Below are 13736 nucleotides of genomic sequence, written 5' to 3'. Positions count from 1 at the left end.
TTGCCTAAATTCTCCAGATGGGTTATTACAGCATTAGCTGTCCATCTTGTTGGACCACGGACTCCTTTAAGAATCTACCAAAAGCTAGGAACTCTCAACCCAGGAAAATGCCCCTTCCGCCCCCCTTAAACCACAAATGATTGGCGCCTATCCTAGGATGGTTTTTGTGCCCCCCACGACGAAGTCCTAGACCCCGGGGTGAAGGACCCCGAATTTCCACCAACGCTGACTTCTGCACCTGCGCCCACTGCCCTTGTATTTTTCTTTCTGGAACAAGTACCTGTCAAAAGGTGACAGCGCTGTGTCTGGAATTAAGCCCTCACTTACACTGCGGTTTGCTAGTCTCCGAGCCACAACTGTGGTCGGGGTGCTTGTGGTCAACCTCTTCTTGTCCGCGTTTGGCTGCTGGGCCCCATGACATCTACTTGACACCGCCTGTGTTCGGCATGTGTCGCGATTAAGACGTCGAGGTAAACGTCAGACGTCCTGGCCTTCTAACTTCTATCAGAAAGGACACCAGGAGAACAGCCTGGTATGAAATCGCTCTGGGCCAGAAGTCGGGAGGTTCTGGTCTCTGGTCCTGGACGAGGGGCATGAACTCGAGCAAAGCACTTTGCCCGAGATCCGCTTCCTCGTCTGCCAAGGGGGTGAGCATCGTTGCCCGTCTTCCAGGACTTTGATGAAGATCACGTTAAATAAGGCCCGAGAGTATGCCCTGGAGATGGGGAAAGCCTACAGACGCACGTTACTATTGTTGTTGTAAAGGCAGGCTACAAGGAGAGCAATCGTATTTGGGAATGTTATCGTATCTGAGGAATGAAGGTCTCGGGCGATGGGACTTTCTCAGGCCCCACAGGGGAATAAGAGGGGAGGGTCTACTTTGACCAGAGCCTTCTCGGAGCTCTGATTCGGCCTTCCTGCCCCATTCCCTAGGCAGAGTCACACGCTAAGAACGTCAGCATCATTTGTCAAGAAAGAACATCTGATTTGATGTTTCTTCCGAAAAGGTCTGGGAGCCCTGCTTAGTGTTACAAATCCCGGGGGGCTTTCCCAGCCCCTCCCACTTAGCAGCCATTCCTGGGGGGGGGGGCGGAGAGTCTTGAAACAGACAAGTTCCATTTGACAAGTACAGGCAGTTCTGGGAAGGAAATGATCACGGAAGGGGCCGGAAGTTTTCTGAATAACACGTGCTTCCGACCTGGACCAGTCAGTTCTCTAAAGTCATTCAGCCTGTGCCCAGAAGGCTGACTTAATGCTCCCTGTGAGGGTTAGGAGGAAGCCACCGCGTTGATCTCATGGAAGGGCATGAGCAGTGACACTTTCATCCACTGAGGAATGCAGCTGCTGCGATAACATGTGACCCAGCAGTCTGGGGGCTGAGGGGCACCCTGCACATCAGGACCCTGTGCTAGCTTCTCCCTGGCTGCCCCAGGGGGGTCCCAGCGGCGGGCAACAGTGCTCCCGACTCGATTCTAAACACCAGCACAAGTGCGGTGAAACACTTCACCTTCTCTCGGCTTTGTGTGCAAGTAAAACCTTCCTTTTTCAGTCCCTTAGATTCGAATAATCACTAATCCCTCAAGGATCATGAAAAAGGTCCTAAAAATGGAATTTATGCATGATAGAATTAGACCCACCATACATGATCTAAATGTTTCTCCACGGTTAAGATGTGCGACCCAAGAATTAACACTAAGAATGAACGTTCCTTGATCCTGTGAAGACTTCCGAGAGAGATTTTTTTTCTATAATAACGAAGAGTGAGAAACAAACAGGGAGAGCCCGTACCATCCAGCAGGGTGTCAAAGTGGACAGCCTGTAGGTATTCCTTCTCTCGCATGAACCCTTTGAGGGGAGTGGCCCAGCCTTCGCTCAGAACTTGGACCCACTGCAGATCCAGCTGCAAAACACAAGAAACAGGTGAACATTTCCAGAAGCTCCTTTCTCAGCCATCTGGCCCCGGGGCAAGCCCTTTCTTACTCAGCTGTCAGGAGAAAAAGGCAAAAGTTTTTCTGTTTTCAGTCTTCCCACTTTTATGCTGACCCATGGATCCAGGGGTCAGATTAAGTTTGAGTCTAAAACCTTCCTACTGGAGTGTAGGGAAAAGATTTGAAATGGAGGCGACCTCTTTGACCGCCTCAGGCTGCAGACTTCCCGAGGGTGTGCAACTGTGTGAACATTCACTGTTCATTCCCTTTTCCTTTCTTCCTACAGAAAATTCTGGTATGGCCACACGCTTTCACCACATGCCCTAGTTAGCCGACTGAAATTGCCGAATCATTGACGCTAAAAGTCCAAAATTCTTAGCGTGATACTGAGAGCCCTGCAAGCCCTGGTCCCTTGGGCTCATGGAGAAATCTCCATTTCCTCCCCACCTGAAAACTCTTACTCATCCTTTAAAACCCTAATCATGCGTCATTGCTCTGATGCCCTTTGCTGCCGACCCTAGGGCCAAAAAATTAATTATTAGGTTATTTGAAGCTCTGCTGTACCCTGCGGCCCATGTTGTTATTGAAACTATCATTCCACACTGCAATTATAATTACGTACAGCAATACATAATCACATTTTTCTGGAGCGCTGGAGGACTCAGAATTTATTTTGTGGGGTCAGGGGGTTCTGCTTATAAGTTTTTCACGACTTCATAGAGAACAAGTGAGCTGAAACAGGTTCCCAACTTACTGTGCCTCTTTCAAAACTGTCCGGGGTTTTCAAGGATAACAAAAAGGTGCCAGTGAAGATGTGATCGCCTGCTATGGACCGACTGGTACTGACCCATAGGAAGGCAGTCGCGTGTAGTGCAGTTTGCCGAGGTTGTATTTCCCTGTGCCGGGCAGTAAATTCATTGTGACCGAAGCAGTCTACACCCTCCACTGAGGCTGGACTCTGCCTCGTTAGGAAAAAGTAGGATTTGCAGAGTAGAAAAAGATTCCCGTCACTTTAGATCACAGGGTGACTGGTTTTCTCCAAATTCCTTCTCGACTGCCCCCAAAAATACTTGCATTCTGAAAAAACTATTTTCTCAGCAGTTGCCAACCAATCAATACTGCCCGATGCCTGCACTTTTGCAGAACTGAAGATACAACAACAATCATGTCACGCTGCCCTGTGCATAACAGGAGCTACATTCCCTGTCTGTGGCATCGACCAGGGCCCTGGGGCAGCTCTTCATGGGAAATTTTTTTTTTTAATCTCTTGAAGAAGAGGTTTAAAAAAAAAAAAAGAAGAAGTGTTTTTCTTTATGGACATTGTACCTCCCTCACCCATACCTTCCTTATTATTTAAAAAAATTTTTAATGTTTATTTTTGAGAGAGAGAGAGAAGAGAGAGAAACAGAGCATGAGTGGGGGAGGGGGAGAAAGCGAGGGAGACACAGAAGCCGAAGCGGGCTCCAGGCTCCCAGCTGTCAGCACAGAGACCGACGCGGGGCTCGAACTCACGAACCACGAGATCATGACCTGGGCCGAAGTCGGGTGCTTAACCAACTGAGCCACCCAGGTGCCCCCATTCCGTCCTCATTATTAAGAGTGATTGTAAATGGACTATAACGACCGCCATTACGCCTGGTTCTGCTGCGGTCAGTCTGCACTGTCTGTCTTACCTTGGTAATTGCTAACGAAGGGAGAGCTTCAGCCTCAGCTCGGACTTGGTCGAGTTTGTTCTCTGGCACAAAGAGTTCATGGATGCCTTTCATTATAGTGTGGGGTACGATGTTCTGCAATGAAGCGGAATTGGTAACAATTTGAAATGAAAACGCTAAGAAGGATGCCTTGGTAAATAAGTGATCTTCTGTGATTTGGTTCAACTTCAGAAAAAAAGAGAAAGAAGAAAAGATGGCCGGGCCACCCACCTGCTCCTGCAGGAGCTCCACCACCTGCTGGACACAGTCACTCACTGGAGACAAGTTGGTTTTGAGCACAAGCTCGGGAGTTTCGGGTTTCTCGTAATCAGAATCGATACCTGTGAACCCTGCCGGGCACAAGGGTGAAGATCACATCAGCACCAACAGAACAGTCTTTTTAAACAACAAGACATAACACGGGTCGGAATCATGCGTTAAGCTGAGGATTTAGATTATAACAGAAAAGGTCATCGGCCACCCTTGACCTCTAGCCAGAGATAAAATATGTATACACACACACACACACACACAGAGCTGTATTATCCACATAGAAAGCCCCAAATTATCAACAAAATTTGGGGAGGTCCAAGCCCTCTGGAGCTGAGTAGAATCTAAAAGGAAGACGAGCAGAAGAGAAAAGTCTAAAACCATCCCCTCTAGACACACACTCATGTGCACAAACCCATTTCAGTTCCGTGAACTTTACTACTCACGACCGAGGTGATAGTTCTTGGAAAATACAAGCCCACCTTTTAATTAGCCCGGGGACATCGTGAATATATTGTGCTTTGGGGGCGCCTGGGTGGCTGAGTCGGTTAAGTGTCCGACTTCGGCTCAGGTCACGATCTCACGGGTCATGGGTTCAAGCCCCGCATCGGGCTCTGTGCCGACAGCTCGGGGCCTGGAGCCCGCTTCGGATTCTGTGTCTCCCTCGCTTTCTGCCCCTCCCCCGCTCACGCTCTGTCTCTCCCTCTCTCTCAAAAATAACATTAAAAAAACAATTTTTTAACATACTGTGGTTTGACAAAAAGTTGGGTGCGCTACATGCGATTTTGGAAAATGGGTTTTGAAACCTCAGACGGGTTTGTGGGGACAGACTGCCAAGGCTCAGCGGCAGAAGTAACTTACGCACGGGCCACAGCACTGGCTCCCCTACCTTTGATCTCCCCAGCTCGGGCCCGCTTGTAGAGACCTTTGACATCTCTACTTTCGCAGATGTTTAGAGGCGCGTCAACAAATATTTCAAAGAACGGCAGTCCTGCCGATTCGTGGATCTTGCGGGCATTCTCACGGTCCTGGGGAAAACACATTGGAGAGGGTAAGCAGAGCTTTGGCCACGGAAAGCTCCCTCACAAAACGGTGTGGGCTCTGGGACTTGATAGTTGTTGGGGTTTTTTTTAGTTCTTTTTTTTTAAGTTTGTTTACTTTGAGAGAGACAGAGGTAGCACGAGGGGAGGAGGGGCAGAGAGAGAGAGGGAGACAGAGGATCCCAAGCAGGCTCCGAGCTGTCAGCGCAGAGCCCGATGCGGGGCCCCGACACACAGACCACAAGATCGTGACCTGAACCGAAGTCGGGCGCTTAACGACTGAGCCACCCAGGCCCCCACTGAACTGCCCATTGTCTTCAGCAAACCATAAGCATTCTGACTTTTTGGAGAAATGAGATTAGAGAGGCTTTGACTTTTTTTGTTTAACTTTTTCTTCCTTTCAACTGCGGCCAGATGTCCCTCACGGTGCTGAGTGCGGAAGGGTTTTATGTCAGCCGGTGGCCCGGCATCTGGAAATGAAGGAACTCTCTTTACATAACCACTATGAAACAGGAAATGGGGAAGCAAGAGAAGAAAGAGTGGGGGAAATTGAAAAGACAACATTCGCTGGTGCCCTGCCCTCCACCTGACTCCTCTCTCCGGAGGTTTAGAAGCACTGGCACTCCATGGCGCGGGGGGGCGCGGGGGGGGGGGGGGGGGGCGGGGGGGGGGGGGGGGGGGGAAGGGCCACATCATCTTACCTTCGTGAACGGAGAAATGAAGCTGGTAATACAGACCAGACCAGCGTCAGCGAACAGCTTGGCCACCTCGGCGATTCGGCGGATGTTCTCCTCTCTGTCCCCGGGAGAGAATCCGAGGTTTTTGTTCAGGCCGTGACGGACATTGTCCCCATCGAGGGAGTAGCACGGGATGCCGTGGGACACAAGGTACTCTTCCAGAGCAAAACTTATTGTCGTTTTTCCAGCACCAGAGAGACCTGTTCATTTCAACCAGTTGATCTCAAATCAATACCACAAAAATCGAGGAAAAAAGCACAGTTTACTACGAGTCAAGTATTTGCACTCCCGTGTTGAAATAGCCGGCTGTTCGTGTTAGAATTACAGCGTTTCACAGCAAGTGGGGTTCCTAAGTTGGGGGGCCCGGGGTGGGGGGGGGTTCCACATGGTTCTTGGTGTTTCCTATTTTGCCAGGGGGGTTTGTGCGATATGAGAACAGCGCGCGTGCAAATCCAGCTCCGGGCTTCTCTTGAAAAAAAAAAAAAAAAAGAATCAGAATATCTCACGGCCCCTCCTGACAGGAATCACCTGGGGTGGAGGGGACAGCCAGTCACGGAGAGCGGGAGGCCCACCTCTCCCGCAGAGGCTGATAACCATTTTGGACAACAGACCCCTCTGGCTTCAAGATGTTTTCCAAAACGACTCTCGACACAGGAAGACAGTCCTGAGCCAGGAGACCGATGCACGGTCAGGTGCCTGGAGTCTTCACGCGAGAACTGAGTTGCCATGTGCCTCTTCCCCTGGTTTCGAGGCACAATGACAGAGACGCCACGCTTTATAGTTTCTCTATGAGGGAAGTCGTGAGGAGAAAGACAAAGTTGACTGCCCAAAATTACCTAAGAGCTCACAACCTCAACTGCCCTGGAAATGTAGCACTCCAAAAATCCAGTTGTCCTAAAGGTCTCTAAATCCGAAAATGCAGCATAGCACCAAGCCACGGTTGGGCAGCCAGCCGGGTGCGGGAGAGGAAGAGTTACGGGGGCAGAAAAGAAGGACAAGGGCTTAACACAAAGAAGATGGCAAGGAGAGAAAGGACAAAAAGAAAGAAGAGAAAAGCAGGGGTGAAAGAGAGAGAGGAATAAAGACTTGGAAAGAGGGGCGCCTGGCTGGCTCAGGCAGAGGGACGCGTGACTCTCGATCTCAGGGTCGTGAGTTCAAGCCCCACGTTGGGTATAGAGATTACTAAAAAAAAATAAGCTTAAAAAAAAAAAAAAGACTGGGAAAGAAAGGGGATATACAAAAGTAAACAATCAGTTTCCGAGGTTTAGTTATGTTTTCCAATCAGGCCCTTGGCCTTCACAGAGAATCATGAGTAGAAATGGCATCTTTGTAAGTCACTGTTGAAGGCACTATTATATTAGTGTGTGACTCAGTTTCATTCGAATAGGGACACAGGTGATAAATTCCTCTTAGCGTTGTGTCTGGTGTGGGGTAGGAGAAGCAGGACTCCCGAATCTCTGGCATGTTCTCTCACGTCGGAAAAGGAGAGAAATAATAGAAATGCCCTTCGATTTTGCTTCAGGTCTCAAAGCTAAGAGCTAAACCACAGTGACTGTGTTAAACCAGGTTGTTGGCATCTTTGTTTTAATGCACTGGGCTAACGTGAATCACACTTCCCAAGAGCTTTACTACGGGCCAGGCACGGGGCCCAGTGCCTACGTGCTTTATTTCTTTTATTCCTACCCCCGTCCCCGGGAGGCCGGTCCTGTGCTGATTCTCATTTCACAAATAAGAAACCAAGGTTTGGCCGGGTTAGCTGCCTTGTCCCAAGTCACACGGTTAATGTAAGTGGAGCTGGGGCTCCAAACCAAGTCTCTGATTCGAAATACTTGGTTTCTCTTGGTCTGCCCGGTCACTAGCCTTTCTTGGCAGCCTAAGAACATGGAATAAATCGGGGAAAGATGTCTTTTTTTAAGAGTAAGAAAAAGACAGGGGAAGTGCATCCTTTAGGGTTTTGGGTTTTTCTTCCCTCTTCTACCTGTTCTCTTTTTGGTTTTAAGGCCGTTCCACGTTCGATAACGCGGACCCCGCGTGTATGTCCTGGGACAAAAACTGAACACGTAAAGGCAAACACGTAAGAAGAGGGAAGCGTCTGGAACACACAGCCGTGTTTTGTCTACTGCTGCCCAGCGTGTCTCTGAGATGCATTTGGGGGGCGAGTCCAGGAATCGTGACAGGTGAACAGCGCCGTTCAGATTATAGCGAGCTCCTGCTCCGCTGTCTATCCCCACCCTGCCAGCTGGCAAAACGTGCTGTGCCACGGAGGGATGAAACCAGGAAGCCAAAGGCAAGTGCCTCCGGCACCGGGGAAAAAACTTGGGAAAGAATGAGGCTGATAGAGACAGGAACAGGAAAGACTCAACAGCAAGGGAAGGGGTGAGGCGGGTCCTGCCCGCCATATTCCTGAGAGTTCCCTTCGGGTCGGAATGAATCCGCATCTGTGAGCAGAGGGGAACACATTCGTTGATCTCAGAACCTGGGCAAACATCTTTGCGTCTATTTGAAATACCGGGTGCGTGGTACTTCCTTTTGAGTCCGGGCTACGCTGGCCTTCTCCCAGGGATCCACGTCCTGCGCCTTGTACTCAGAGTATAAGGTGACAGCCCAGGACTAATTCCTGTTCTGTCACTAACCCGCAGCTTGGACATTCTGAGACTATAAAAACACAGGAAAAGGGGGCTGCCTGGGTGGCTCAGTCGGTTAAGCGGCCGACTTCGGCTCAGGTCACGATCTCGCGGTCCGTGAGTTCAAACCCCGCGTCGGGCTCTGTGCTGACAGCTCAGAGCCTGGAGCCTGCTTCGGATTCTGTGTCTCTGCCTCTCCCCAATTCATGCTCTGTTGTCTCTCTGTCTCTCAATAATAAATAAAAGTTAAAAAAATGTTTCAAAAAACACAGGAAAAGGGAGATTCGTTTGGTCACCTCCGCGGGACTGAGTTATTTCTATTTGCAAGGGGCAATCGTCAGCCTAATGAAGGTTCACTGGTTTTCCTTCTTATGCAGAACCTTACTTTTTTTTTGAAGCGAAATATTCCCCACAATGTTAAAACATCAGAAAACAATAAAGAACATCTGTAAACATCCAACACTTCGTAGACAGCCAAATGCTTGTTGTCAAATAAGGAATCTGCCAGTAAATGTGTTTGGGCACAAGGATCCTTTAGAACTAGCTGAAAGCAATGCCATCATCAACCTGTCCCTTTCTTTCCTGCCAGAGAGGACGTGAACCAAGAAGAGGCTCAGTGCCTTAATGGAGGCCTTGTTCCCCCTGATGGCAGAGGGAGGGCTGAGGCCCAGGCTTTTCACACTGTTCCCGGCCGCATTCCCGTGTTAAAACAGACACGTGATATGTGTAATATATTACACTAAGTTCCTTAAAATTGTGTGTCACACACCAGTGTTCAATGAACAAAATGCATACGTATCTATCAACACAACATACCCGTCAGCCACACGGTGCATCCTCGGAATCCGCCCCGTGTCCCAACCACCTGGCCTCTCTTGTTCCGGCTCACGTGGTGGGCCTGATAGACGACGTTGGTGGACTTCTGCTGGCTCTCCTACAACGTAAGACCAAGCCCAGTAGCGTGTTAGTAAAATAATACACTACGTATACATAAACTAAATAATAAAATAACCGATGACGTGAACGGTCATCCCTAACCGAAACTTAGACACTTATTAATTCTACTAATTTAGAGAAAGACGCTGCCTTTAGGATACACCCGTTGTAAGCGTCATTTGAATAAAACAATTACTGACACACTGTAAAAGTTCTGGTTCCGTGACATTTAAAAGTGCGCACCTGGGGCGCCTGGGTGGCGCAGTCGGTTAAGCGTCCGACTTCAGCCAGGTCACGATCTCGCGGTCTGTGAGTTCGAGCCCCGCGTCGGGCTCTGGGCTGACGGCTCAGAGCCTGGAGCCTGTTTCCGATTCTGTGTCTCCCTCTCTCTCTGCCCCTCCCCCGTTCATGCTCTGTCTCTCTCTGTCCCACACATAAATAAACGTTGAAAAAAAAAAATTAAAAAAAAAAAAAAGTGCGCACCTTGGGGCGCCTGGGTGGCTCAGTTGGTTGAGCAGCCGACTTTGGCTCAGGTCATGATCTCGCAGTCCGTGAGTTCGAGCCCCACATCGGGCTCTGGGCTGACAGCTCAGAGCCTGGAGCCTGTTTCAGACTCTGTGTCTCCCTCTCTCTGACCCTCCCCCGTTCATGCTGTCTCTCTCCGTCTCAAAAATAAATAAACGTTAAAAAAAAATTTTTTTTAATAAATAAAAAAAAATAAAAATAAAAGTGTGCACCTTTAGGGGCGCCTGGGTGGCTCAGTCAGTTAAGCGCCCGACATTTCGGCTCAGATCGTGATCTCACAGTTCGTGAGTTCCAGCCCCTCACTGGGCTCAGTGCTGACACGGCAGAGCCTGCTTGGGATTCTCTCTCTCTCTCTCTCTCTCTCTCTCTGCCCCCTCCCCCCTCTCAAATGCTCTCTTTCTCTCTCTCTCTCTCTCTCTCTCAAATAAATGTCACAACATTTTTTTCATGTGCACCTTTAGATAATGGTTAGGGGAACGCCTTTGTCTCTGTAAGTGCATATTCTCACCAAATGCTATGGATGTCAGTGGAAAACAACCCAGATAGCCCAGCCCCCGGGGAAGTGCTAGGAAGGGGCTCACTGAGCCCCTCTCTCTACGGAGCCAGGAAGAAGCCCGATCTCGAGATCACGACCACAGAAGTCAAGCGCTGAGACAGCAACACCCAGCTCGCTCCCTGCAGACTCAGACTATAGTCCCAGCGCCCGAGGCTGCTTTTCACAAGCACTACCCTCTGCTTCTACTTCCCCAAGGGTCAGCGTGTGAACTTTCTCATCTTTCAAAAAGCCCCGCAGAAGCAGAAGTGTGCCAGTCATGAGTCTTGGAGGCAAATTCAAATCTCGAGTGTCTTTATGTGGGCCGCAATAAAATCAGCCAGTACAGGCACGGATTATCTGATCCTGATCCTACACTCTGATGAATAAAAATGGTAACATGAGCCAGTAAGTACAGTCTGGGGTGGACATTTCCTAAATAACAAGTGATCCTAGGGCAGTGGGTAGGGGGTATCCCATATGGTGGTTACTGATATTCTTTGAGCAAGTCCCAGAGAAAACTCGGGGCCACATGTGGGCAATTGTATACTCTGGAGCAAATTAAATTACTTCTTTATAGCACCTCGTTTGGGGGAAAAAAAAAAAAAACAAAGAGGAATACAGCTAGACCGTTCGGGACCTTGTATGAGATCATGGGTGTGAACATATTGTATACATGGTCAAGTTCTCCGAGACAACGGACGCTGCTGATGATTACCGGGTGTCTACCCCCAGCAGGAGAGGCTGGAGCCAGCTGGGTTAGGACCAGGGAAACGGCTTGGAGACCAAGGGGAAAGAGCCAGCCCCCTGCTGGCCCTTGGGGGCTCAGAAACGCAGCATACATCGGTGGGCGGGGCCCCGCCAGGGAGGCAGTAACCCAGCAAAGGGGCAGTCGGGTAGGAGACAGGCATTTTCAGTGCCAGAGGGAGCCAACAGCTAGGTGCCGAAGGCACAGTGGAATCTGGTTTAAGTCACATAAACCCTCTGAGGCTAGAGGCTCTGATCATCTTTCAAGCAAACCCAGTCACAACCCAAGAAGCACGAGACGGTTCATAAATGAGGTCAAATGAGATTCATTCGTGAGATATTCTAGCATCTGTTCCCCTCGGGTGAGCAAATCCCCTGAAGGTATCCTGAGACCTTCGTGCCAAGAGTACTTTATAGCTCAAGGAGAACATTAAAATTTCCTTTTCTCTCTGTTTCCTGGTTAATCACTGCCATTCAGTCAAGGAAACTGTGTCTGGATATCAGATCCAAAAGTCAGTTCATCTGTTCACTCATTGATTCTTTCAGCAAATGTTTATTTAAATGAGCTCCTATTCTGTGCCAGGGGCCATCCTAGGCACCGGGAATAGGATACTAAACAAAGCAGGATAGCATCATTTGGGGGAGAAATATAGACGGAAGAGATGAAGTAAGTGGGGCCCCACACCCCGGAGAGCTGGAGGGTATCATACATACATGTGTATCCTCTTTGAAGATCTGAACACCCAGTTCACAAAGACACACAAACGGCCAGAGAGTACTGAAGTGCTCGATGTCACGGGTCACGAGAGAATCCCAACTGCGACCCAAATGAGACGCCATTGCTAACATCGAATGGCACCAAGGACATCACTCTCATGTTAATAGTGGAGGGTGTCAGGTGGGACGACCATCCCGGAAACACGCCCGGCAGGTGCCTTGTAAAACTAAACATTAACCTCCAGTACCACTCAGCAATTGCGTTCGTACGCAATGACTCCAGAGAAAACGTTTCACAGGCACGGACTCGAGAGAAAACGTATCCACAAAAACGTACAACTTCATTTGGACAAAAACCGCAAAGAGCCGAGTATCCATCAACGGGAAAACAGGACACACACACACACACACACACACACACACACACACACCCCAAGTCAGAATGGCAGCTTTCCCCAGGGGAGAGCAGTGTCGGAAGTCTTGGCAAGGGTTTGAAGTACACAGGTGCATCGGCTGGCCCTCCCGGAATATTTACTTAAGATGGACATTTCATTACGTGTAAATTTTACCACACACACAAAAAGAGCCATAAAAAAAAAAAAAAAAAGGAAGCAAAGAAGAATATATGTAACAAGACTCAGATGACGAAATTCTATTGTTCCACACTGTTGCCTTTATTAAAAAAGGGCTCTGATCCTAATCACAACACCCTTGACTTAAGGGATGGCCACCCACCTGTATGCACGAACACCCACCAGAGCTGAATTTGTCCACAAAGATGTTCTTTTGCTCTCTTTGGGCGTTTTGTTTTTTTTTTTTTCCCTCGCCACAGGTGGAGATCCAGAATAAACTCTAAACTTTCTTCATCTGTGGAAACTTTGTTACCATCTTGTAAATTGTGTTCCCACCAAGTGCTTGGTTTTCAAAAACAGTTCAGAATCCACTGGGAAAAAAAAGCTCCCACTGTAGTGTTTAATAGTTCACCTCTGACTTTTCGGGGGGTTTTATTAGCTAAATCTTAATCATTGATGTTTGTACAAGTGTTCTATCATTCCAGCAATGTCTCAACAAACAAAATCTTTTCAGATGGCCAGGTACTGGGCTTTTTGGTTCAGGAAAGCATTTTTGCTTCTTATTTATATCTCCCCTTGATTTTCTCCAAAAGGCAAACAGAATAGAAACAGATGTTTCGAATGATATTTGAACTGCAAAGGGGCGGGGCAGCCAAAAACTTTGCTTTGCTGAAACCTTTACTCTCTTCTAGCGAGCATATGCTGCTGTTCTAAACTTTGGAAAGAAAGGGGCTGTCAGAAAAAGAATGCTCTCTATGGAAAACAAAACACACGGTAAAGAAAAAAAAATGTTTGCTTCCCTGCGTGTATCAACAGACAGCCTCAGCACCTCATTGAGCACCGCTTCCTAGCAGAAACCATAACGTTGGTGGCGTATTTCTGTTCTGGGTCCCTAGGAAAATTCTAGCAAAAAGCCCTGCCTTTTTCCAGTCACTGGCCCAGAAAGGCTCCCTGAAGCATTAACAGGGGTAGGGTGAGTATGGGGTTTGGAGTCCAGCAAACCTGGGTTTGAAACCTGCTTCGTAGCCTTCCTGGCTCTGGGACTCTGCGTACGTTAATAACATCACGGAACCTCCACCGGCTGCTCTGTAAAATGGGGCCAAGAAGTTTCCTCACAGGGTTGCTGAAAGGATTACATAAAATGACTCTCTATATAAAGTATCAGAGAAAATACAGGACACACAGGAAGACAGTGAATCTTACGTGGCCCGGGTGGCATTTAATCTAGTCTGGAGAAAATCATGGTTGTTTGTCTAAATCAGCAAGACTCAGAAGCGACCTAGGGACTTGGGTCCACACTAAGGCTGGTCTGGGGAGGTGAGGCAGGACAGGACTTTGAATGGGGCAAAGAGTTAAACACATACACCCTATGTTGTTGTTGTTGCTGTTGTGATTATTATTACCTTTGACCCAAGGT

The 13736-nt window shown here is 48.6% G+C and overlaps 1 protein-coding gene and 1 long non-coding RNA gene across 4 annotated transcripts in view; both read right to left on the bottom strand.

Annotated features, from left to right (window-relative positions):
* Positions 1-13736, bottom strand: part of PAPSS2 (3'-phosphoadenosine 5'-phosphosulfate synthase 2) — a 73894-nt gene that overhangs the window by 23164 nt on the left and 36994 nt on the right. For all 3 annotated transcript variants that reach the window (XM_040454234.1, XM_040454236.1, XM_040454235.1), the window contains 6 exons: positions 9107-9224; positions 5631-5866; positions 4779-4917; positions 3851-3969; positions 3602-3715; positions 1789-1900 (listed from right to left, as the gene is read on the bottom strand). In XM_040454234.1, coding sequence (XP_040310168.1) covers positions 1789-1900; positions 3602-3715; positions 3851-3969; positions 4779-4917; positions 5631-5866; positions 9107-9224 — 838 coding nt within the window. The remainder of the gene's footprint in view (positions 1-1788; positions 1901-3601; positions 3716-3850; positions 3970-4778; positions 4918-5630; positions 5867-9106; positions 9225-13736) is intronic.
* The window catches only part of LOC121016565 (uncharacterized), a 2044-nt gene continuing 824 nt past the window's right edge, over positions 12517-13736 (bottom strand). Inside the window, exon 2 of the long non-coding RNA XR_005784356.1 lies at positions 12517-13722. This is a non-coding gene — a long non-coding RNA (uncharacterized LOC121016565). The remainder of the gene's footprint in view (positions 13723-13736) is intronic.

Source organism: Herpailurus yagouaroundi, unplaced genomic scaffold (genome assembly GCF_014898765.1).
Source record: "Herpailurus yagouaroundi ecotype Mexico unplaced genomic scaffold, PumYag 211, whole genome shotgun sequence".
Classification (NCBI taxonomy): domain Eukaryota; kingdom Metazoa; phylum Chordata; class Mammalia; order Carnivora; family Felidae; genus Herpailurus; species Herpailurus yagouaroundi.
This window is presented reverse-complemented; position numbering and strand designations above follow the sequence as displayed.